Source organism: Halichoeres trimaculatus, unplaced genomic scaffold (genome assembly GCF_033239565.1).
Source record: "Halichoeres trimaculatus isolate MK-OKI-2021-1 unplaced genomic scaffold, fHalTri1.1 fHalTri1_scaffold_1, whole genome shotgun sequence".
In the NCBI taxonomy this organism is placed as follows: Eukaryota; Metazoa; Chordata; class Actinopteri; order Labriformes; family Labridae; genus Halichoeres; species Halichoeres trimaculatus.
In genome coordinates, this window is record NW_027437179.1 from 19,204,127 (window position 1) to 19,228,765 (window position 24,639).

Below are 24,639 nucleotides of genomic sequence, written 5' to 3' on the forward strand. Positions count from 1 at the left end.
ACACATTTTTTTTAGCTCATCAGTCAGTCCTCGCACACTCCACCTGTCATGAAATTGTTTTTTCAATGGTTACACTGTAAAAAAATTAAGTTATTTGGACTAAAAATTTTGTGTCCAAGTTGCCTTAACATGTCAGGAAAGTTTAATTCGAGATGATTCTTTGAGATTCATTCAAGTTGTGCAGGGAATCCTCTGGGTTGTTTAAATTGTATTCACAGTTTGTCGGTTTGGTGCTTCACTGTCTTCTATGGCTGCATCAAGGTTAGGTGTTAAAGTTGTACCTTTAACTTGTAGTGTTACTTTCAGGTGATTCATTTTTGTAAGTAAGAAATGACACATTAGTTGTGCTAAGTTAAACAAAAGTAAAGCTATCACAATAAATAGTTAAAACTGATCTTTGCTCAGACCCTTAAATTCTGTTCTTGACATTTTACTTTTAAGATATTCTAGAAGAAAACATCTTCTCTGATTTCTGGACACCAAACAAACACTGTCTATGTGTTGGCATGAAGACTCGACAATAACAAACACATGATGGCTTACAGTGAATACCAAAAAATGACAGTAGTCATAGCTGACCTTTTGGACTTGTGTCCTCTTATCAAAGTGAGTCTGACATAAGCTCTAATCCTGCTTCAGATATCTATGAGTGGTTATTAGTTCTACATAAGTCATTTTCCATCTGAACAAATCAGATTTTCATCAAAGCAACTGCGCAAAACCCAAAGAGTTTGGTCATTATTTTTATCCCCAAAAAGATGAGAGACTAAATATTTCTTTTTGCAGCAGAGGATATATTTTTCTTTTTCTTTTTTTGTCTTATAATTTTATATTGCTTCTTTTAATGCTACAGCCGATAAGCCTAAAACCACTGCATAAAGAGAAAAGCAGTTTTCTCAAGGAAAAATTGAATATGTTTAACATAATGAGTCACCTTTATTCCTTACAAAGAGCAACCATAAGTTTGTACCTTAGAAATTATTCTTTTCAAATACCTCTGCATTAGAAAGTTTTAAAATGTATTCAAATGAGTGTTACAGCGCGTTTTTCCACAGAAAGTGTAGGATCTAAGTTTTTCTTCCAGTGCAGCATTAAAAACTCCCTGACAGAACTTTGTGTATTTGCCTTTGTGTCTGGAAGGAAAATTGAAGCTATAGAAAGAGAGAAAGCAATGGACATAGAAGTGATCTTGAAAAAAAAAAGAGTGTACAGTGAAAAGAAGTGGGCTGAGGACAGACATAAGGAGAGAGATAGACTCAGGTAACAGACAGACAGAGGTATGGACGGCCTGCATTGCCCTCACTTTGCTTCCTCACGCTCGGAGCTCGCCTCCGCTCCATCCCGCTCCATCAATCATCCTCACAGCTCCACCAAACTAAACAGAGGAGGATGTCGCACAATCTCTCTTTCTCTCCTCAAAGGTTCTTTTTTTCCCTCCTTTTAAAGGCTACCACCTCTCTTCCAGTCCTTACACTTCACTCTGCTTATCAACCTTCAACTCCTTGCTTGCTCTATTTCCTCTCTTTTTCTCATTCTCCTCTTTCTTGTAGCTGTAGAATCGCTCTGGTGCCAATTATATTAGCAACTGCAAAGTTTGAAAGAGTCCAGCCAAAACTGGTCTAACTGCATCAATCTTCTCTCGTAGAGTCCATTGATTGATGTCAGGAGCAGGTCACTACATGTCTAGACGTAAAAAATGCGCTTTAAGCTGTCTTGGCCATCAATACAGCAGTACGAGCACAAAATACCATATTATAAGTCCGCTTACAGTCACACATCTGTCGTCTGAATCTGCAGCTCATTTGGCTGATTTTAACGTGTGACAGGAGTCAAACCGGATTCACTTTGCTGCATGCGGCTTTAATTGAAGGTGACAAAAATAAGTGACCTGCTTTCCCCAGCAGCATGACAAGGCACGCATGTTTTCTGTGCATGTGCGTGCATATGATGAAACTCCAAGAAAGGAGCTGGAGGCCAGCGGCGGCCAGAAAGAGCACTGTTTACATAATGTGTTCTGATTACTGGAGGGTCCGGCCAGGCCGCGCTGTCAGCCCGCGTCAAGGTACAGGGCATCGTCTAATGGGACAGATAATGGTGAGGCTGATATGCACAGGCAGCATGTTTGTAGGGCTGGCACAAAAGAAGGAAGGAAGGTAGCAAGGGAGGGAGAGGGGGAGGAAAAAGAAAGGAGAAGGGCATAAAGTACCTCCTCGACTCTCGCTGTCTGCTGGCTTCACCTGGATTGGTCTGTTCATCTGCGATAGAGAGAGACAGAGATGCAAACAAAGGAGAAAGAGGAGGGGAAAAAGTGAAAGAGAAGTCAGTTAGCATTATCATACAACAGCACATGCTTTTACCCCAAACACCCCCCACGCAAAATAAAAAAAAAAGTTTTTAGAATCACTCAGCCAAATTGCGGGTAAAATATATTGAAAATCTCCAAAGCTGAAGCACTTATAGCCATTGGGGGAATAGCTGGTTGGAAATATGGGTTGGAAACATTATTTGATCTGAGATGAAAGGAGGATGGAAAGGGGGATCAGTAGAGGGATGAAAGGGACGACAGAAAGAGAGATGAAGGGGGGATGGCAGAGAGGTAACTCTGGGCCAGAAAAGCTACTGTGACTGTGCATCGTCTCTGTGGGAGCCATCATGTGCTTGTGTACTATACAATTTAGTTTAGATATAATGTACAGCATGGACACACACACACACCCACGCACACACACGAGTCCATATTCACACAGAAATCTCTTTACTGTTTGCTAGCATTATCTGGTTTTTGCTGTAGTTAATCAGTTGTTTTAGCTTAATATATAGTCCTTTGACTTTTTCACCATCACAGTCTTTTTAGTTACACACCAAAAAGTTTTAGACTTATAGAATGTGACAGACATCCCGTTATTTGACGAACAAACCAGCACACTGCCGTCAAAAAAATCACTACCATTATGTTACTGCTTTTGAGGAAAAAAGCCCATCGTGAACATGTGGAGCAGATAAAACAAATCACTCTACACACTTAAAACATAGTACGAGTGAGCTGTCAGACTCCTTAAACTGATTTCAAAATGTTCCCACAAGTTTTTCTCTTAGCCTCACACACAAACCAGAGCATACAAGTGCGAAACACACACACGCACACTGTCTGTCCCCCAGTGAGACCTTTCCACAGTGTGTCCGCTGAGGCCCTCCTTTCATTTCACTCCTGCCTGTCAAACCTTCCCTCTCCGCCTCGCCAGCCTGCTAAACGCTCGCCGCCAATCAATTTTTAATAATGCCAATCGCCACGCTGCCAGGAGGAATGGGAGGAAGAAGGGAAGGGTGGGGAGGGTGGAGAGGTGGAGAGGAGAGAAGGGAGAAAGCTGAGCACGAAACGGGGGAGGAGCAGGGAAAGGTCAAGGTTCTGTGCAGCATCAGTGTTTTGCTAAATGTCATTAAATCTTTTCTTTTGAGTTTGCTGATACAGTCATCATCCTAATGAATCTTTCAGATGATTCACCAAAGGCAGAACCTCTGAGCAAGAGGACACAATGTCATGACGCAAACACAATTAATGCTCGGACCTTCAGCCTTTGCTGGCGCTCTCCTGCTGCTAATATTAAATCACATCATTCTCTGTAACACTTATTTGAAATGGAGTTACCCATTCCTTCCTCTCCCTCGTCTCCTCCTTCTCTTTGACAACCAGGAGAACCCTACTAATGTTTTTAATGTGCTGTGTTGCATTATTTATCAGACTGGCTGTTGATATGGAAAAAGGACGGGAGGGGATAGAGAAATTGGGCGATAGAAAAAAAGAGAGTAAAAATGAGTAAAAGAGTGAAAGAGAGGAGGAAGGATGTGAATTAACAAGTATGCTGGATAGGGGCGAACGCAATTCTCAATACTGAACAGAAGAAGAAAGAAAGGACACTAATGAGATTGTGGGTGGGAGGTGATAGAAAAGAAATATGGTGTTTAAAACAGGAAGTGGGAGGATAGAGGACATCAGGGGGGAGGTGGGGACATAGATCAGAGTATAGGACAAGGTCAGCCAAGTGCTCCCGAGGGTCCTATAAGCCAGCATACATATTGCCTTTTTTTACCGTGACCCATACAAATGGTCTGGCCTCAATCTGACCTAATTGTGTTCCACCTCCAGAGGTTTTCAATGCAAACAGTGGTTTTAACCAGCCTGGTTTATGACAGCACAGACCTCCAGAGGTTTGAACGAGGGTTTTTTTTTTACTGGACTTTACTTTTCTCTGCACCGGGGAAACCAAATAATAGAGGTTCTGACCTTTTACTAAAATAATATCTGAATCAGAATGAGTAACTTTTTCTTCTGGCTTGCTGCTTAGTTTATAACATACACATAATTTACATAATCTTATTAAATATTAAAGTCATGCAACAAAAAGTTATCATTTTTGTGCATTCAGATGTTTTCTGTCAGAGATTAGAGGGTTAAAACTCCCATCAGACCTTCCCCATCTCTCTCAAAACACTTGAAATTACAACACCCTCCTTTTCTCTTGGACTTCAAATGATTTTCAGACTCTGCCTAATCATGACATTTATTTTTCCAATGGGAGTTGAACTTTTATTAAAACTGTAATTCTTCATTTCGTTTCAATATTCATTTTCAACATCTACAATCCCATAAAATAGCATGTTCATAACCGACAGATTAATCATTACCTCTCCTAATTTGTCATCCCCAGTTGAGCACCGACACCGAGAACAATCGCTCATAAATTTTTAGCTACAGTTCAAAATAATGTTAAGTGGTTAAACCATTATTTTCTTTTGTCACTGAGAGCTGAGTGGAGTTTCATGGGCTCTCTATCAGTGGTTTCCATTATCCCAGGCCCATAAACTGCTTCAAGGTCAGCTTTATCATCCTGTTCATAATGGGGTGAGTTAGCACCAGCCCGCTGGACAACCGATCCCAAAACAGTAGTTAAAACCAATCGCTGCGCAGCTCCGATAGCTCCCCTCTGATGTCTGCGCTGGCGCTAGCCAAAGCCAGATGGCATCAATGAGCAGCAGAAGCAGTTCGGTACACACACACACATGCACACACACACATGCACACACACACACACACACGCATATACATATGTGCACACACAAACATATAACTGCAAGCTCTCCTCTAGCCAATGCCTGGAAGAACCCACCATTCTCACAGGAAGGCAAGAGATGCAGGCATACATACATACATACATGTAACACATGAACATCTACAGAACAAAGTGGGCTTACATGGACTAGACATGTGCGCTAACACACGCTTAGCTCATTCACATTCATGCACAAGTAGGCCCTTGCATCCATCCAAGCATGCATGGACATATTCAACAGGACACACATAATCATTTGCACACACACACATGCACACACACGAACACACAAAAGATATGTAAATGTGTCCTTGTGAGTCAACATGTGCTGTAAATTGGCTCATCTCTCAGCATGCACGCCTAATACCTCGCATGTAGCGTGGATTTTCTGCTCAGCCTTGTAAAATGCGGCCGCCTATCTATCCACGCTTTCAAAAACACACATAAACACACACATACTCACACGCAGGCTGAGCTCCATTGTTGCTGAAAGTCCACCTCAGCAGCCTTGTGTTAGAGTGGCCTTGGTGCACCACATGATCGACAGCTCAAAAAGAACTGCTGCTACACAAATGCACGGGCACACACCCACCCACACACTCTTTGCTACACTCCTCTGTTGATTATGTAACTCAATGACAGCGCTCTGCCTCACTCCTGCCATAGATTCCCTGCTAACTAGAGGCTGAGGGAATACATGGTCTGCATGCAGCCTGTGCTCGACCAGAATGGTGAGTCACTCTTCCGAATCAGTCCAGTACTGCCTGGATGTCTAGCGAGGCCCACAAGATTAGCTCAAAACAGTGTGGGACTTGAGTTTGCTATATTGGATTCCACCTTGAAATGGGACAAAATTGAAGTCCTTGATGTGAGTTGTGCTGTTTACAGTATTGATCTCGCTGTGTGCAAACCACTGAAATGAAGTTAAAAGACACTGTTAGGATGACAACTCTATGGGATTTCTTTCCACTGAATTTCTGCACAGTACCTTGTTATGTCAAATGTGCTTCAAACACAGTTTATTACTAGTTGTTGAGCATCCAAAACACCACGCAACCAATTCATGCACACACAGCCTGCATAACAAGCAACAATTACAAGGGCACAAGCCACTCACACTCCCATCATTGCCTGTGAAAAAGAATATTGAAAGTATGCTTTACGAAACTGGGAGAGGAGGTAGAATTTTCTCATTTTCACCCTTGTCTGGCAGATGTGTTTTTGCAAGAGAGGGAGAGAGGGAGAGGAGCGGTGCAGGCCAGGTCATTTCATTATCACAGTGAGAAAGCACTCCATGAAACTCTCCCAGGGAAGCAAGGGAGGCTGCCTTCATAATGGTTCTCCTCTACTATTGTCAAAACTTGCTCTATTTTACATTCTGCAGCTCAAGGCTCTTTTTTTCCTACGTTTCAATCATGTTCATTCTCCCTCTGTCACATTTGAATATGGAGGTGTTTGGGGTTTTGTGCATTCTTTCATACATATATTTACTGCCTCTTAAGTGTTTTCTATAAGAAAACAAGCTTCTAAAGTGGAGCATTTCTGCAAGAGCAATATGCGCAGGGTCTAAGTGCAACCAAATGCCAGTATTCATAATGTCAAATGAAACACTGGCACTCGACCTGTCTTGCTTTCCAAGGTGTTTCAGCATGCACAACGCACATCTTTGGATGGAAACTTGCCAATGGAAACATTAGCTGAACAAATACAGTTATCATCCTGAGATGCTTCTGGAGCGCCGGCCTCTGGAAAGATCAGCTGAGAAACTAAGAACATTTAGCAGATATGTAATAGATTCCAGCAGTAGTCACAGAGAGGACAGTCTATTTTAAAAGCATCGATTTAACATTAATTCACAGGCGCATTATACTCCTGTGGAATCCCCCCCACGTCTCCATCAAAGCTCCTGAAGCACGTGTAAAACTTTCATTTTATTGACTTTTTTAACCTCCTGAGTTGCAGGAGTATTTTACAACATAAGGGCAGTTAACCTTCTTCCACCACTAGCATCACTACTGCCCACTGAGCCTTGTATCTGGAATCGGCCTGTGTAGAGTTATTTTTCCCACAGCACTAAATGTCTTCATCAGAGGTGAAATCCATCCACCTGTCAATTTTAGTCAAAAATGTTTTCATCCAGCCGATGAGTCACTTAAATAGAGCAAAGTAAATGCTGTAAAAGACATTATGGTGGGTTTTATGCTACATTTACCCAATGCTAAGTACATGCTAGCTCATGTCCTATTCAGCTGAATAGGACATGAGGTGCAGTTAAAGAGAGATTTCAGTTTCTTACTAATGCATGACAAAATAGTATTCTCGCTCCTGAATATTTTAGAGACACCTAAATCAAGCTTGTGAAGCAGCTTTTTTTGTTTGTTAGAACAAGACTCCTGTTTCTTCTTTGTGTAAGCCATTGCTGTGTGTGATCCCTGAGTCACAAAAAGCTTGTCTCTTGTGGTGAAAGCCTCTACTGGAGCTGTAAACTGATCAAACCAGACAAGTTGCTTCTGCAAGTTGGTAAGAAGCAGGACATTGAACCATTTTAGCTATATTTTGAAATGTATTCATTGAAATGATGAGCCCAACGACAGTAGGAGTGGTTAAACAGGTGATAATAAAACAAAACTACACATCTGCATAGAAACCGCACATTGCTGAAAACAAAGTCTTCATGCAGGAACACAGTTTATCAGTTTAGACCTTTATGCCCTGAAAGCCCCCTCCACAAGATCAGACTCTGTCTCATAAATAAGTGCAACTTATTGCAAATTTCAGCACAAGTCCACCATTTTTTTTATCTTCCTTTATTTTGTTTTAACTTCTTTCTTTTCATTTTTGCATGCATGTTTTGTTTTATCAGTATATAATATCACCAAAATCAATAAACAAAATGGGTTACAAACATGTTATATAACTTGCATATAACTAACTAACTAGCTTCTTTTCATCATATAAGCAGATAATAAGGCGGTAAACAAAAGTTACATCTAAATTCAGATCCATCCATTCATAATAGAAAAGCGTCCTGGACTAAACTGAACTTTCTCTTCACATCACATTTCTCTTTCTCTAAAAAGGCAACTGACGTGAAAGAAAGACTTGGTAGACGCTCCCTTTTAGGATCAAGCTCTGAATTACCGAGGCCTGAATGACTGAGCATCTTCACAGACTTTACTGTCAGTTTCCTGAATATCTATCACCTCTTCAGACTCATTTCTTGGTCATTAGTCAGAAATAGCACCTGTCTCAATTGATAATGCCCCTAAAATACCCCAAAATGCATTTTGATGTTTCCAAGCCCTGTCTGACAAGGTCTTTGAAGTTAATCTGAAGCACTTTTAATAAGGGATTGAGAGTTTATTAATGTTAAAATCCCACTTGGATTTAGTCTACTCTAATGCCTTTACATCTCTCTGGGTATTTTTTCCTCTTTTCTTCCCCTGTAGTACTTCATCCTGACATTTGCCCAAACACCAACACCTCACTTTTGATGTTAAACTGAAACATATTGCAGAGAGATCAATGTCTGCAAACATCCCAATCTCTTCCCTTTGTTGCATCCTCTTCTCCTTTATCCTTTCTCATCTGTACAGACAAACGGGGATGGGCAATCTGTTTCACGTCAGATCAAGGATGAGTGGAGTATTTTCTGACAACGGGCGGCCTGGCCCAGTTGTTTTGGACTGGGATTGAGTGGCAGGCTGCAGTCAGGTTGAGAAAAAATAAATAAAAGGGAGGAGAGGAAGCATCCAGATGAATTATGAATTGGCACAGGCTGTGCTTTCTTTGGCTGTGACACCCCAGCAGCACGCTGGATTGTAGAGCAGCGATGTGTCTGCAGTATGCATTACGGCAAATGAGACACTGGCCCTCATTTATCAGTATTTCCTTACATTCAAAATATTGCATGATGATGAAGCACTGCAGCAAAACCTGCTCTGAACAATAAGATGCATGCAAAATATTTTTAAGTACTTGTTACACTCAATTTCCTGCTGAAATGAGTTTGATGGCGCACGTTGGGCGTTAAATTACCTCACAACCCATGAATATCATCCTGAGGCGATTCTATATGAAACACTTTCCCAGTCCTAACCTCCTTTAAGCAACTGTGTGAATGAAAAATGCAGTCACCATGTTTCCCCGGCCTGTTTCTATATGCTGCTGCTCGCTCTGTGGTGCTGCTGTCCCAGCAGCGTCTAGTGAGATCACTACATCACCACAAAGACGGATGAAAGGGAAACACACAGAGATCACAAAAGGAGGAAGCCTCTCTGTCCGACCCTCTGATCACTGCTGATTCCTTCATCAACATGGCTTTTTCACGCCGTTCAGGCATACACAGAACATGAAAAGAGAGAATGATAGACAAGCATCCACAGGGGACACACACAGGCACACACTCACACACACACTCACTCACACACGTATCTGAATCAGATTTCCCTAGAGCGAGGATGATCATTCCTGACCTTGACAACAGTATGTGTGACAAAATACTCATTACTCTCTCTTTGCTTCCTGATTAAATTGCTTTTTCACACTAACTAGCTCTGAAAATTCTTTCTCCAACTTTCTGAAGACCTGCTGTTAAAAAAAAAAAACTAGTTACAAAACACAGACATTTCAAAAGCTGCGAGTTATCACACACCCCCACTCCTCCTCCACTCCTTTTCTCTTTCGCCTGCAGTTGGTTGAGAACCGCGATGCTTTTCTCACATCCATTGTTTGATCCATTTCACACCAGCCCACCTCTTCTTTATCTCCTCCTGTTTTCTCCTTCGCTTGCTGGCAAGCAGCCTGAATGCTGGCAGTAGTGGGACGGCTTTTTTTTTCAAGCAGTTTTGAATGAGAGGTTAAAATGCAAATAGAGTGCTTTTCTTTCTGTTTTTTTCCCCTTATTTTTGTTCCACATCTTATTACTTTTCTTCTTCCTTGAGTATGTTAAGCAGAGTAAATGAGTGCAAGTGTGAAAACTATCTTTTCCACAGCGAGCTTATGCATTAAACAGTGTTTCCTCTCCACCTTGCTTCCCTTTGTGTTTCCTTGGCTGTACCTGGATAAGGATCAATGTGGAATGAGAGTAGACAGGGTTTATGCTTCCTGTGAACACTTTAATAGGAATCGACGGCTGAGAATTCTGTTGTCACACCGTAACTGGATAGAAAAAGCACATCATCTGTAGCCCCAAATGATTCTACCCTGTCAGAACGTGTTATAGCTTCACACTTGCCTGTGACATGCATCAGCACATGTGCTACACCCTCACACTAAAGACTTGTGCAAATGAGAAGAAAACACCTCTGTACAAAGAGATACACACAGAACATGTCAAACACTTCACTTTGGGCATGTAGACATATGCAATTTGAAGTTTCTGCCCTGAAGATTCACATTTGACTCTGAAAACCTTTCGCAAGCCCTAAACAGATTAATTACCACTTGAAAGCTTGATTCATCATGAAAAAACAGAGGTTAAACAGGCCAGTGTCAGGGTGGGAAACAAATAAGCTGCAGAACAAACACACAAACCACATAACATCTTTGGAAAGTTACATAATTAGATGTACAGCACCTTGGCAATCAACAACTCTGATGTTGCCATGGGGACTTTAGCTTCGACTATAAAAAGAAAGGAATCTATATGTGGAGGCGTCTGAAGGCGGAGGTGCGGAGCGAGGCAGCAAAAGAAAGAAAGAGGAGAAGACACGAAGAAGGAAAAAGTGTGAGAAAATTGGTGCGAGAAGAAGTGAAGGTGTCTCAGAGGGGCTGAGCAGCTCTCTGTTTATGTGTGAGCGTGCGTCTGTGTGCATAGTGCACCTGCATGTGTGAGATTAGAAGTGTTCGAACCTCTGAACACCAAGGTGTGTATGTAAGGGTTCTGCGTGTGTAAGCTCACAGGACGAGGAGGGGAAAAAATGACAAGGACAAAATGTGATAGAGTTGGTTAGTAAGTGAGAGGAGGAGGGAGAAAAAATGAAAAAGCTATCTAGAAAAGGGACAATTTTCAGCCCCTCTCTCCCTGGCTCTCTAAGCTGACTGCATTGGCTGGGCTTTGCAGCATATAGCGAAGATTAGGACAGACGAGAAAGCCATAAATTCTACTTTTCTCTTTCCAGAGGTGAACATAAATCATGGCTGCTACTGGCGAACCATCACTGGGTTTTTGCTTTTCACTTATCCGATGAATAAAAAAAGAAAGACAAGTTCAAAAGCTGTCATATTCGACGGCACCCCCACCCAACATAACTTTTTGAGCCCACCTCGAGCCAGTGTGGAGGTACACAGACGCTGAGTGGGTTTCACATAATTGAGAGTATTCATAAGCTGCATATCGCTGGACTGTGTGTGGATGTGTATGTATGAGAGGCAGAGAGTGAGCGCTGACTTGAAAGGACTGCGCATATGAAAGATATATTAGAGCATATGCAAATGCAAATATGGACACAAATAGCAGCAGGAGCAAACACACGAGGAATGCACTTGGAGAGGAACTTCAGCCCCTCATGTTCATATGGGCACACACACACACACACACACACACACACACACACACACACACACACACACACACACACACACACACACACACACACACACACACACACACATACGTACGTTTCTGTCTCACAGGGTCAGGGGGTGAGGATATGGTGCTGTAATGAGCTGTCACTCACAGTAGCCTGCCCTTGTGTTGGTTAAGGGCAGAGGAACTATAACTGAAAATGTTAACAATATGAAAATACAAAACAAAGTCAGCAAGAAATTTAAGTAAAATAACATTATGCTCAACATATACTGGCGAAACAATTTCTTACCCTCTTAATTTAAGTCCACCATTACTCGTAAAAAATATGAAAGACAACACTGAAGAGAAAATTGTTCAGTGGAAGTTATCAGAGAGGATGTCTCAAAACACATTATTTCTTTTTTAAAGTGAAAAAAAAAAGTTAGAGAGTTTAATAAATTGCTTTACTAGTGTTTTGATACTTTTTGTCAAACTCGAGAGCCAACATCCGGTTAGTAAAAATGAAGTGCTAAAAGTTGCTGTCCATCGAGAATCCACTTGAGGCTGGAAGACCGGAAGTCACGTACACACCCAGCCCTAAAAACTGACTTTTACAGCATTTAAAAGCATATTTACAGCCTGGTTCAAATAACGGCTTGGGTCTAGAACGCTGATTTCACTTTCGGCACACACTGTACGGTTAGTGAATATGTTTCTGTCTCTGTGGTTTAGAAGTTATTTGGTTCATTTGATTGTCCAATCAGAGACACAGCTCAGGTCACCTGACTGGCGGGGGCCCTGTAGCTGATTGAAAGGATCATATCAAATGTAGCTGTATCCACGATTGGCTTCATTTCACGGTTTCAGGAACAGACAGGTGACGTCCCAGAGGCTGTGTCCATGTTTTATACTGTCTATGGTCATACTCCTTCAGTTGTCTCTCTTGTGATGCTTAGAGGAGAGGCTTGAATGTTGTTACGTCTTAATGCTGTGTTGAAAGGTCATTAGCTACATCAACTTTTACCATCTGACAATTATTTTATCTCTTCCTGATGAAAAAGAGCCACAGAAATCCAAAGGGACATCTGTAACCATTTGTTACAGTCTGCTAATGTAGCTTCAAGCCACTTCTTAACCATCAAGGTAGTAAGGTAACTGCTACATTACATCACACCAGTATTTTCAAAAGGGCACTTCCCATAATCAGTGTTTTAATGAGTTCATTGAGCTTGTGCAAGTTTGGGCTGGAGCTTAACCCCAACTCCCCATAAACATGGAGGAAGATTTAAAAAAAAAGGGAACAGAGAGAAAAAGGGAGATGAAAAGTTGTCTCCAACTATTTTTTTTTTTTTACCCCCAGCTGACATTATTTATCCTCATCTAGTTACACTGACTTGTTTTTACTGCTTCACTCCATTACCACATGGACATGACACGAACTCCCATTTCTCCCAGTAATGGGACAAACCCTGGCTTTTCATCCTTGCTGTCCAGTTTCTGCTGTCAATGCTGCTATCACTAACCATTTTCTTTTTAGAAATGCTGTCCACATGAATTCAGTAAGTTTCTGTTCAGTTGTTGCCGAGCTTATTATTAGTAGTAGGGATGCACAATATTATCGGCACAATATCAGTATCGGCTGATAAAAGCTCAAAAACACGTTTATCGGTATCAGCAGATATGAATTTCTGCCGATATGCACAGCCGATAAGGTGCTATTCAGTTAGGATTATTAATATTTTCCATCTGAAAAATAAGCTCCTTAAATAAAATGTAGCACTTCATTTATTTGCACTGCAGAGCTCTGTGTCTGTCACCAGGTTGTTACAGTAGCTCTAAAATAATCAAATGCAACTTGGTTATGTTTAAAAATGCATTGAACATTTAAAGTTCATGTGATCTAAAGAAATTATTTTTCTGTATTTCAATACTGAATGTCTTGAGTTTGAAAAAATAGTACATTTCTTATTTATGGTAAAATCAAATGTTTTTTTGTCTTGTTTTATGTGTGTTTCTTAAACAAATAAGACCGTCATAATAAGAGTAACATATGAATTCCAGTACAGGATAGACTTAGCTTTCTTTACAGTGAAAAAAACAAACAAACTTGTGATTATCCATATTGGTATCCGCTAAAAGGGCTTTCAATATATCTGCATATCAGATATCGGCAAAAATCCAACATCGTGCATCCCTAATTAGTAGGAATAGTTAGCAATGAACACCTTTATGAATACTGGTAACATGTCAGCTTAGTTTAGCTTCGACCCTCTCTGTCAAATTCAGTATTAGTCTTATGATATATACTGGCCAAAACAAACAAAGTTTATTCTAATGGTCTAAAGAAACAAAATAATGGCCCGTATCCAAGGGGTCAGCTATGAGAGACACATGCATTTGCATGGACAGCTCAGTTTGTGAATTAAGTTGTGTCTTTTTCTTTCATTTTCTTTGAGATCTTTGAGAACTTTTTTTGAGATGTTCAGTCAGTTGAAGTGTGATGTCACTCGCCCAGCCTGGTTTATACCTCTGTATCAAACCAACGCCGTTACCCCATAGGTCTACAGAGCACTTTTCCAATGCCTTGCATGCACCTCCTCCTAAATGTAACAAAAAGCAAGCCCCATAAATGGTCCGCTGCGTGGCATTGTGTTCCCTGCATTTACAGCATTTCTAGGATAGCCATACATTGAGCATTATAACATGCAATTGACTTGCAATAACTTCTATATAATCAATGTCAGCTCATGTAAGAAAAAAGCTAAACGATCCCATTTATGTAACAAAACTGTTCACCAGGAGTTCAATCTCTTACACATGCACTTTGCCAGGAGTGCTGCTGAAGATTTGGTCTCACAGGTTAAACAAATCAGTGAACTCTGCAGGAGCTCTCAGCATTTAGATCATTATACCTCGATGCAGTGGTCACACTGTCACACATCACATCATGAGTGCCGTTGTCGTTCTGAAAATGGCTTTAGTCAAAGTGAAGAGAAGGGCCATAAAGAGAGAGTGATGCAACCAGAAAGACAGAATGAGTAGGACACAGGTGGCACACATGTCAGTGCTGTCCTACTAAAACACAGCAAGGGTTTGTGCAATACTTAATACTCCCCTCCTCTGTCTCCAATGACAGGAGGGTATGAGAAAATCCAGTAGGATAGATCAACTCTCCTCGCCTGCACTCTCATCCACATATTCACTTTCTCCTGCCTGCATATTTCAAATAATCACTAATTCCTCGCTCCCTGCTTGATTAAATATAGAAAAGGCAGGAAGAGAAGAAGAGGAGAGAAAGAGATGAGTGTGGGGAACAGAGGAACACAGCAGATCCAGAAAGAAGAGAGGAGTGGGATTGGAGGAGGAGGAAGGAAGTGATAGAGTCAAATCTGCCTGTTAGACTCCGCCAAAGAAACAACGGGGAGTTTTTCAGTAAGACAGCTCTATCGGCTCCCAGCTCGAGCCCAGGTGGGCGATGTGAATGTTCTCTCACTCCCACACACTTAAGAGGCAAAAATATACACACGCACGTGATTGAACGCAGTACAAACACATACATGCACATGCACATGCACATGCACATGCAAGCACTGATGTTTGCATGTACTCTACAAGCCTGCCTACACTCACACACAGAAGAAGCACATGAACAAAATAAGGCACTCAGGGTCGAATCTTTCACCTTTAAGTGTGAAGGACACACTAGCCAAAATGTCAATCCATCTTTTCTTTTTCTTTTCTTTTTTCTAAAGCTCAGTCATTCCTGTATTCACAGCCACGGTTTCAGCTTTTCACCTGCCTGTAATAATGTCAACAACTTCCTCCCTCTGCAGCAGCAAACACAGAAAAAGCCAAGAACAGACTACAAAAATGAAATCGACGGCCTTGAAAGTGAATGCAGCAGAGAAAAATAAATTAAACTTTTTTTTTAAGCACAAAATACTTATTCTATAGTCTCTGAATTTTTCTTTTAACTCAGCCTTTAACTTTCTCTCTTTGCACCACCCCAATGTTTTTCTTTCTACATTTTTGCTGCTCCAACTGTCGCCCCAATCTTTGTCTTTCTCCCTGCAAAGTCCAGGGTTCAGCTCTGGAGAGCAGAGTTAAAAACAACTTGGAGACAGGGAGAGCTGAAGTAGGCGCAGTTTTGTTCTGGAGCAGGGGTGCCCAAATTCATTTAAAGTGAAGGGCCAAAACCGTATCTGGATGGAGGGTTGCGGGCCAAAGTGAAACATTCATGTTGCAGTGCATGATATCTAATACGCCTATAGCATAATTGCGCAAAAATAAGTACTCATGCAAGTATTTTTGAAAATGACAACATTTTTCTTTACTCTATTTCACAGCATGAAACCACTAAACAAACATGGCACAAATACTAGGCCTATGTCTTAAAAGACATTAAATACAATATAACCTAAACAACATGAGACAACATGCTCCTTGAAACCAAAATAGTGCATGTTCCATCCTTTTAAAATGAGAAATAGTAATGAAACTAGACACCTGCTTTAGATTTTTTCCCCCTATAAATGACAACTGTTTTTACATTAATTTACAAAGACTATACTCTTTTAAAACAGCAACTTTCTGTCTAAATATTAGGCATACTGCTGTGGAATCCATGTCTGTAAAAAAAGTACTCATGTTCCCAACTGCTTTTAAACTTTCTCTTGACAGAGTGCCCAGACATGACCCTGCATCCTTTCACCCTCATGGACTTACTTCCACATTTGAGCTGATAGGACTAATGCCACTCTACTCCCAGTGTAACACAGTGTTAATTTGTGGTCAGGAAAGGAAGTGCAACAATAAATAGATAATGAATGAGAAATTCAGGCTGCTGGCAGTGGAAAAATAATGACAATTAAAAAAATATATAATAAAATTCAAACAGGGGCAGTGGGTCAAAAAAAAGCACCCAGCCCATAGGCCCCAATTGGACAACCCTGTTCTAGAGGGTTGTGCATTACAGGGGAAGACAGGGTAATTTTATTTTACAGCAAATAGAGAAAAAGTTCCTTTAAACTGACCACTAAAAAAATTGCCTCTCTTTTCAAATGGTTTAAACTGGGACAATAAGCAGGAAGGACAACCTGAAGAAATTCTCTTCTAATCAGGTAAAAAATATTCCAAAAACCGACATGAAACTGACATAATGTGTAAAGCCCTGACATGTATATATTCTAACAACTGAAAGCCTTGCTTAGCCAGTGGTTGTTTCTTTAAAAGACTGTAAAAACAGAACCTGTGAATGAAGTAAACTGAGCAAGGAGAAGTGCAAGTGTGTGTGCTACTGCTTAAGACGTTTCCCTTTTATCTGAACGGGGAAGATTATGTTATTTCGTCACTTAAATTCACTCACTTTTTAACGTCTATATGCCGCACACTTCCTCATCACAGAGGTAATTTAACTATCTCCCCTGGCGTAGTAGCAGGGTTTTTTTTTCTTTTTTTGTAATTTTAGTGCAGAGGAGCTTCTGCTCACATGCTATGCTCCCTCGGTATTAATTTCTCCCTATGCTTTGATGTACTTTGCAGGAGCGTTGCCAAAACACAGCAGTTTTTCATATTTATCTCATCTTGTGAAACAGACCCCCTTTACATCTGGCACTAAATGACTCAAATGAACTTGGAGTGTGTCCAGGTTGAGCTTAACCACATATAAATGTGTATGTAAATGCACTCAGGAAACACAGAGGTAAGGGATCCGGCCTCTTCAGGGATGAATTCTGCTTTGACGATGCAACGTTGTCAGTCCGGTATGGCTTTAAACTCACATCCAACTACAAACACTGCACAGAAATGTGATAGAAAGGGAGATGATTTTATCTTTGGATGTTTTGTGTTTGTTTTTCCTTAAGTATTAAAACAGATTTAAATTGACAGCATATCTCATACATACCATTTAAATCTTAAATACATCTTATGGTATGAATGTCACCAGTCTGGATCTGTTAGTCTGTGTTTTGGAAATGAGTGATCAGATTCACTGAGATGCTTTTCAGTGAATCAGATCAAAAACATCTCTGTAGCAAGAAACAACAGAGGAGGATTCACCAGATGCTCCAGATGACTGTGATAAAGAGTTACATCCACAGCACGTTACAGGACCACTTCCTTTTGTCACATCTCCACCTGAAAACCACTCTGAGACTCCCCTCGGGATATCCCACATGTCAGGAGCAGTGTTTTACGTTGTATGAGCTGAAGTTTAAGCACTGATGCAACTCTGCAATGGAGGGGCCTTTATTTTCATTACCTGTCAGGATAGGTATTATGTCATTCTTATGACAGCGCTGGCCAATATGTCAGCCTCTTTAGGCTGAGTGCATCCATCTGTGTTACAATATATCTGACTGTAATATCTTCCCTGGCTGTGGGCCAACTGAATCCTGGTCTGCCAGAGTTGCTACTGTATCTCACTGTATCTCTCCAGCTCTCTGCTCTTCCTTCACCGCCCCCACGGACCTAAAAATATTGGACATAGTGATAGCAGAGCAGATGCTTCAGCCAACTTTTTACATCCTTTAAAATCCATGAAGAGCACTGACCATTTGTACACTTCCAAGAATTTCAGCGAGGACCAAATCTATAACAAAATACACAAGTTTGTACTTCCAGTGTTTGCAAAGACATTTAGCAAAAAAAAAAAAAAAAAATCTATGGACAGCCAAGTGAATACTCTCATGGAGGAGTGCCTGGGAAAGCTGAGGCAGAATGACTGATTTCAAGCGATAGTTTCTCCCCTGCAGAGTTAAGAGGGCCCACTGGCCCCTGGGAGCAGCCTGTCACAACTAGAGAAACTCCTGCTGGAGCCACTCTGTTGAGGTTTTCAGCCGCCTCCCAGGGGGTCCCCACCACCACTTACCCGTTGAAACAAAAATCAATGGCTTAATGATCCAAAACAGGAAATAGAATGAGAAAAAAAAGAAAGTCCCTAAAACAACAAAATGTCTTTTGGCAAGGGACATTCTGTTCCAGGCCTTCATTTGTTTGTCTGTGTGTGTGTGTTCAGAGAAATTTGCTGTGATGGTAGGTGAGTAAATGTATGTGTGTGTGTGTTGGTGAATGAGAGTGTGTGTGTGTGTGCACGCGCAGCTCTGAGAGAGTGAGCTTACCCTAGCTTAGTGGCGCAAAACATATTGATTTATTGATTGCCTGTTTCACCCCCTCGCCATCTCTCTCTCTCTACCTGTTATAAAGGCTCCGGGGACTCGGGCTGCAGCGGGGACTGAAAGAGGCTTGTGAGGTTGGAGTGGGATGGAAAAATAGAGAGATGGAAAAGGGGAGGGAGTCCGAGAGAGAGAGGGAGAGAGAAAGAGACAGGTCGCGAGGGAGGGGGTGTCCCATCTGAGACTTGATCCAGCAGCCTTTTAACCAAGGCCCCTCCATCATTCAGATTTATGAACTAAGGTCACGACCAAATCAAAACCTTGACCTATCAGCGAGGATGCCGATTTATAAGCACCTTGTAGTGGGGAGTGGTGGGGACTTGGCAGGAGCTAGTATTCCTCTCCTTGGCCCTGGCTCCCCAGTGGAGAGCACTGGATCAGGGCTGGAGGAGAGGCCGGCTGTAATTTGTGATTAGCAGACAGGTTGTGCTTTATGATATACTACACCCAGTTCAAAAGAATGTCACTGTCCTACGTCATGTACAGTAAGGCTTGCTGTCTCACCGAGGCAGACCAGGCTGCTGGAGGTCAAAACCCCACCTGGCTTTATTAAGATCTGCTAAGTCATGTTTGCTGTGGCAGTTAGCAGGCTAGCAGGAACCCTTACAACCTTAGCAGAGCACCCTTGAGCTAAATGCTAGTATTGCCAAGTATCACTGGCTCCTAATGACCCCTAATGGGTGCTTATCTGCAAACGTTTAAGATTGGAAAATTGCATTAAGTACAGTGAACAACAGAAACATGTGTCAACATCGATTTGTACCCCCTCCAGTGGCGTCTGACTCATGGGGACTCATGGGGGATGCTTATGACAAGCATCCCCCATGTTAGTGCGATGTCCCTTCCTAAACCTAGTCTCCATAAATTATGGACAGGATGAAATATGAGTCCCCATTCGACAGCCCTTCATTTCCCGCTCCCAGGGAGACCTAGCACAAAGAAACACTTTCTTTTTTTTTGTCCCCCTCAGAACAGGAACAAGGGATGCAAGGAAATGAACCAAAGTGAAATGCCTCGCAGACGTTAAGAAAGTGAATAACAAAGAAAGTATAAGCTTAGAAAGAAAGTGCAATGTCACAGAGAGTAAAAAGGAAGACTTTTTCGATTTCGCCCTCACCAGTTGCCTGCTGGTTGCCATGACGACTTATTATCCCAGGGCTGGTGCTGGTTCGCTCCCCCTGGAGGCAGCTGGGAAATCAGGTAGGGGAGGGCCGCAGGGACCAAGGCCGTTCTATTCTTAAATACACAGCATCAGGCAAATGCAATTACAAACCCGAGGAGGGCCAGAGCCTAATCTAATAAAGTAGAGGTGGTCCATGTGGTGAAAGCCTGACACTCGCCTCAGATGGCACGCTCAAGCACAGTGTGCCCCCCAGCGGCACTGACTGCCCCCCGCCGAGTGAAAAGCTGGAAGACACTAGATATATAACAGTAATAGAGTGCACAGCGTGAACCGTCATTTCATGTTTAGCCCAAAACCCACAGTTCCTAAGTGATCTATTGACAGTCTGAGACGAAACCTTATCGTTTGTTACTCTGCTTCTTCTTTTGATTGTAGGAAACTTATCTGAGACTCTTCATGTGCAGAGAGAGTCCTCAGAATTAAAGGCAATTCCTTTGAAGTCATGATACATTTTTATTGGCTACTAAATAGTCATACAGCAAAGTATTAGCAATGCTTCTTTTTTTGTATGTCTTTTTGTTTTCTCTCACTATAAAACAAGATTTCTGAAGCATCTTGTTTACCTAAGACGGTGTCTCGAACAAAATCTGTCTACTCAGAGGGGTTAAAGAGTCTGATTGAGTCTTGGACGTCAAATTGTCAACCCCAGCCAACTCACTCAGATTACAAATGAGAGGATCTGATGATGTTGACAGCGGCCAAATTCCTCTAATTAAAATCACAATGGCTGAAAACACTGCAACACGGGCTCGTCTTTGCTGAGGGACACCCACTTTGCCCTTATTAAAAGGAACCTGGAGTGGAAAGGTTAATAGCAGCGAGCTCTGTGATACAAGTACTGCTGTAATCCTATTAAGTGAAGTGTATAACACAATTGTGATACAGTGGGAGACACATATATGTCGCATACTGTATGTGACAATCTTACAGCACTGCCTTTTATCAGTTTTATGCTATATTACATTTTTTCCTCCACACCTCGGAAACTGCAGATTACATTTTGTCCGCTTTAAGTAAGTGTGCAGGAGATTTATGTTCTTCCCATCGCTCGATAAAATCAAGGAGCCGGGAATAATCCCTCCTGGAGAAAGACAACTTTTCTGTAATATCTCATCTGAGCTACAGTGGTTCAGTGGACATTTACGTCAACAGGCAAAATGAAAATTAATTATGATTAGAATAAATCATTAGGAGGGGGTGACGACAAATAAATGAATTATAAGGCTTCAGTGTAACACCCCGAAGAGATGATTATCTGGGTACTGGAAGTAAAACTGCAGCAATATAATGATTGTTTGTACCGTAGTTTATCATCAGATACTTTTGACTGGGCAACGTTTTAGGACTCATCACATCTCACTAAAACATTGCAATAACAACTTTCCAACACACCCTACATGTCAAATAATCACTTGTTATACTAAAGTCTTGATGAGCTCAGGAGAACAGACAAAAAGATCTACTCATGAACCTATTTTCTTCCTTCTCTCTCACACAACCTAAGTAGCACGGAGATGCAGGGTTATCTTGTTTGCCCACACAGAAGCTCCGCACTGATGAGAAACAATTACTCAGACAAGCTGAAGTTAAACTGTTAGTCGACTCTTCATTGCGTCAGGCAGGTAAATGCACCAGAAACCATCATCCCGCTGACTGATAAACAGACACAGGGCCAGGTTTTCTAAGGCTTTTGTACTTAGTTTCAAATGTATTCAGTGCCGGCAGACATGCGTGTTATCGATCAAAACAAGCTCAGTGGTCTGGAAGAGCAGTTCATCCAAAGCCCACCTTGCATGTAATCGGTACACCCCACTCCCTCTCTGCATATATATTAGGAAAGAGGCAAGGAAACAAGGAGACAAGATGAAAGTGGTTCAGCAAATGTAAGAACATACAGAAGGATATACTCCAAGGCTCCACAGGCAGTGATGGGTGTGCATGTTGAACAGAGTGAAAAACAACCATCCTGTCGTCTGTCATGTTTGCTTTCTCTAAAGTCAGATTTTAACCATTATTGCTCTGGTTGTTCACAGTGAGTGGTTTTCCTGTGTGAGGCATATTGTTGCTCAGCTCTTCTTTGGGGTTTCCCCTCTGACAACAGGAAATCTGACGCTAAAAGGTGAACATGTTTGACACTCATCATTTCAGATCAGTACAGTCACAACTGCCTCCTGAGGAAATTTTGGAGACATAAACCCCAGGAAAATCTGGCACGATTAACTTCAGAATCATCCTTGAATCTGCTGACATTTGTCCAAAGTGGAGATTCAGGTCAAAATAACCAAACGAGGGCCAGTTATCTTGCGAGTAGCCACTTTATCACTAAAAGAACATCTTATTCTCTAGGCTGGGCTTTCTTCACCCCTTTCGTATTCTGATTGTAACTCAACTTTAAAACACATGTAGGCCTTTTGAGCTAAAAGACCTTCTTGTGACTTGGCGCTCTGAGTTCAGCGTAATTCGAAGTGTTGATTCAGCATCACATTGTTGTTTTTCATGTTAAGCTGGAGAGCTTCTACCTGAAAACATTCAAAAACATCTTTGCAACAAATAACTCGGAGGGGACATGCATGCTTTGATGAGATGCTTTAAAACTTTAGCTGTTTCTATTTTGGGGCTTGGAGGTTTCCTGTTTAAAAGTCTGAAGTTCGTAAAAACATTTAGCACTCCCAGTTCATTATGTTGTTAGATGTACTTTCTTTAGAAGAGTTCCCGCCTGTATGTCTGGAATTTTAATATTTAGCCATATTCCCACCTGGACATGTTTACTTTTGAAGAATGTAAGCCCTCTTTATTGTCTCGCCTGTTTTAAATATAGTACAGTGTCGGCTGAATTAATGAGGAGTCACTCCTTTAATTACAGGGACTACATATGGATAAGGTTTCTTTGAAAGCAAACCCCTATTGCTAAAAAAATAATCCACCACATCAAAGAGCTCAACTAATGTGCAGCTTTTAGGAGCAAAAAAAAAAAAGGTTGCAAACAACTAAATTAGAGATTTAAACTCTGTGTTGCCTCCGTAGACGTTTGAGAACCGACAAGAGCTGAATGTAATTTTACTCTCCATTATTATGAGACTCATTTGAACCAGGAAATTTTAATAAAGGCTATGAAAAGTACATAGAGCTAAGGGAGAGACAAGGGAAGAGACAGGAGGCACTCGGGGAGGAGAGAGCAAAAAGCAGAGAGAAAGGTGCACGGAGAGCTGGGGCTGACATGAAATGATACATGCATGGTAATAAATGAGAATTAAAGCGAGAAAGAGAAGCAGAGTGAAAAGAGGAAGAGCGTTCTTCACCCCAAGATAAAAGGGAGGCACATTACAAGACCCAGCTGAGTTATGCTCGGCTTACTTCAAACACAGTTTGACGTATAATATTTTAAATTTGACATTCCCTTTTCTGTCATGCTCCCTCAATGACAAATGAAATGAATCAAAGGAGCATGCCAACTCAGAAGACCTGACGAGGGGGAATTTTTGAAGCCTCCTGTCTGACTGATGTGTTCAAACAGCACTCCTCCAAAATAGAATTCTCCCAGGTTTTCTAGTTTTACTAAAAAGGAAGCGAAAAAGTAACCATGTAATCCGAGCCAATCTGCACACAGGAGGCCAAACAGCCAAAGAGCTCCCAACATGTGGGCCAGATGAACCTGCTCTCTTGGAACCTTGCCTGGACAAACAGGAGAGTAAGCTTGTAAGGTCTGTGCATCAACACACCTGACACCAGCCAGGAACACATGTAGACTTTGGCAAGGCAGGTGGAAATTTAGCATAATATGATATTGAAGCTATCATTCTCCTCTAAACTCCTATCATTACAACATCACCTTTAGTTTTGCTTTAGCTCCACAAGTAGAGACAAAAACATGGTCACAATCTTTGATGTTTACTGTTTAACATACATAGCTTGGTACTTAACTAGCAACTAGAGGATTACATATAAAAACTATAGGAGACATTAATACTTAATTAAGCTTGGTCCACCCAAAGTATTTTCCTCCAGAATTTATAAGGAAATTAAGAAACCTCCCAGTTCTGTTTGGGATGTGACTAAATCTCCCCTTAAACGAACACATTATCCAACACACCTTCATGGGCTGAATGAAATGACTCAACAAAAGAGGAGGGAAAAGGGCAAAAGCAATGACATACATGTCTTTGGCAGTTCAGATCTTAAAAGAAAGTGAGATGAAAATGTTAAAACAGCTTAATTAAAGAAAGTGTTGATGATTTTCACAGATATCAAAGAAACCAAGCTATGAAAAAAGACAAAGAATCTGGGCTTTAGTACCAAAAATACTGTGATGGCTCTAATTTTTGCATGCCCACAAAAAATTAAGCTTAAAGCTCCTATGACTACTTTTGGACTGGTGTAAAAAAGACAAAAAAGATTTTAAAAACTTGAAAAAAAAATGCTTGTCAGCTGTTCAGTTCGATGCTCTGGCTGCAAAGGAGAAGCAAGGTTGTGCTTTTAATGAATCCTGAATCCACGGTGGACTTATTGTCATTAAATATTCCACTAATTTTGATGTGATTCTGAAATAATGCCTAAAAGTTTATAAATGTTGAGTTAAAAATAGTGTTTTCAACAATGACTGTTGAGTACTCCTTCTGACATGGTTAACATGTGTACAGTATGTTAACTCCAGATTTAACTTGT

General features: G+C 41.3%; 1 protein-coding gene across 15 annotated transcripts in view; it reads right to left on the reverse strand.

Annotated features, from left to right (window-relative positions):
* Positions 1–24,639, reverse strand: part of celf4 (CUGBP, Elav-like family member 4) — a 104,271-nt gene that overhangs the window by 16,769 nt on the left and 62,863 nt on the right. For all 15 annotated transcript variants that reach the window (XM_074680027.1, XM_074679878.1, XM_074679415.1 and 12 more), the window contains exon 3: positions 2,207–2,255. In XM_074680027.1, the coding sequence (XP_074536128.1) occupies positions 2,207–2,255 (49 nt within the window). The remainder of the gene's footprint in view (positions 1–2,206; positions 2,256–24,639) is intronic.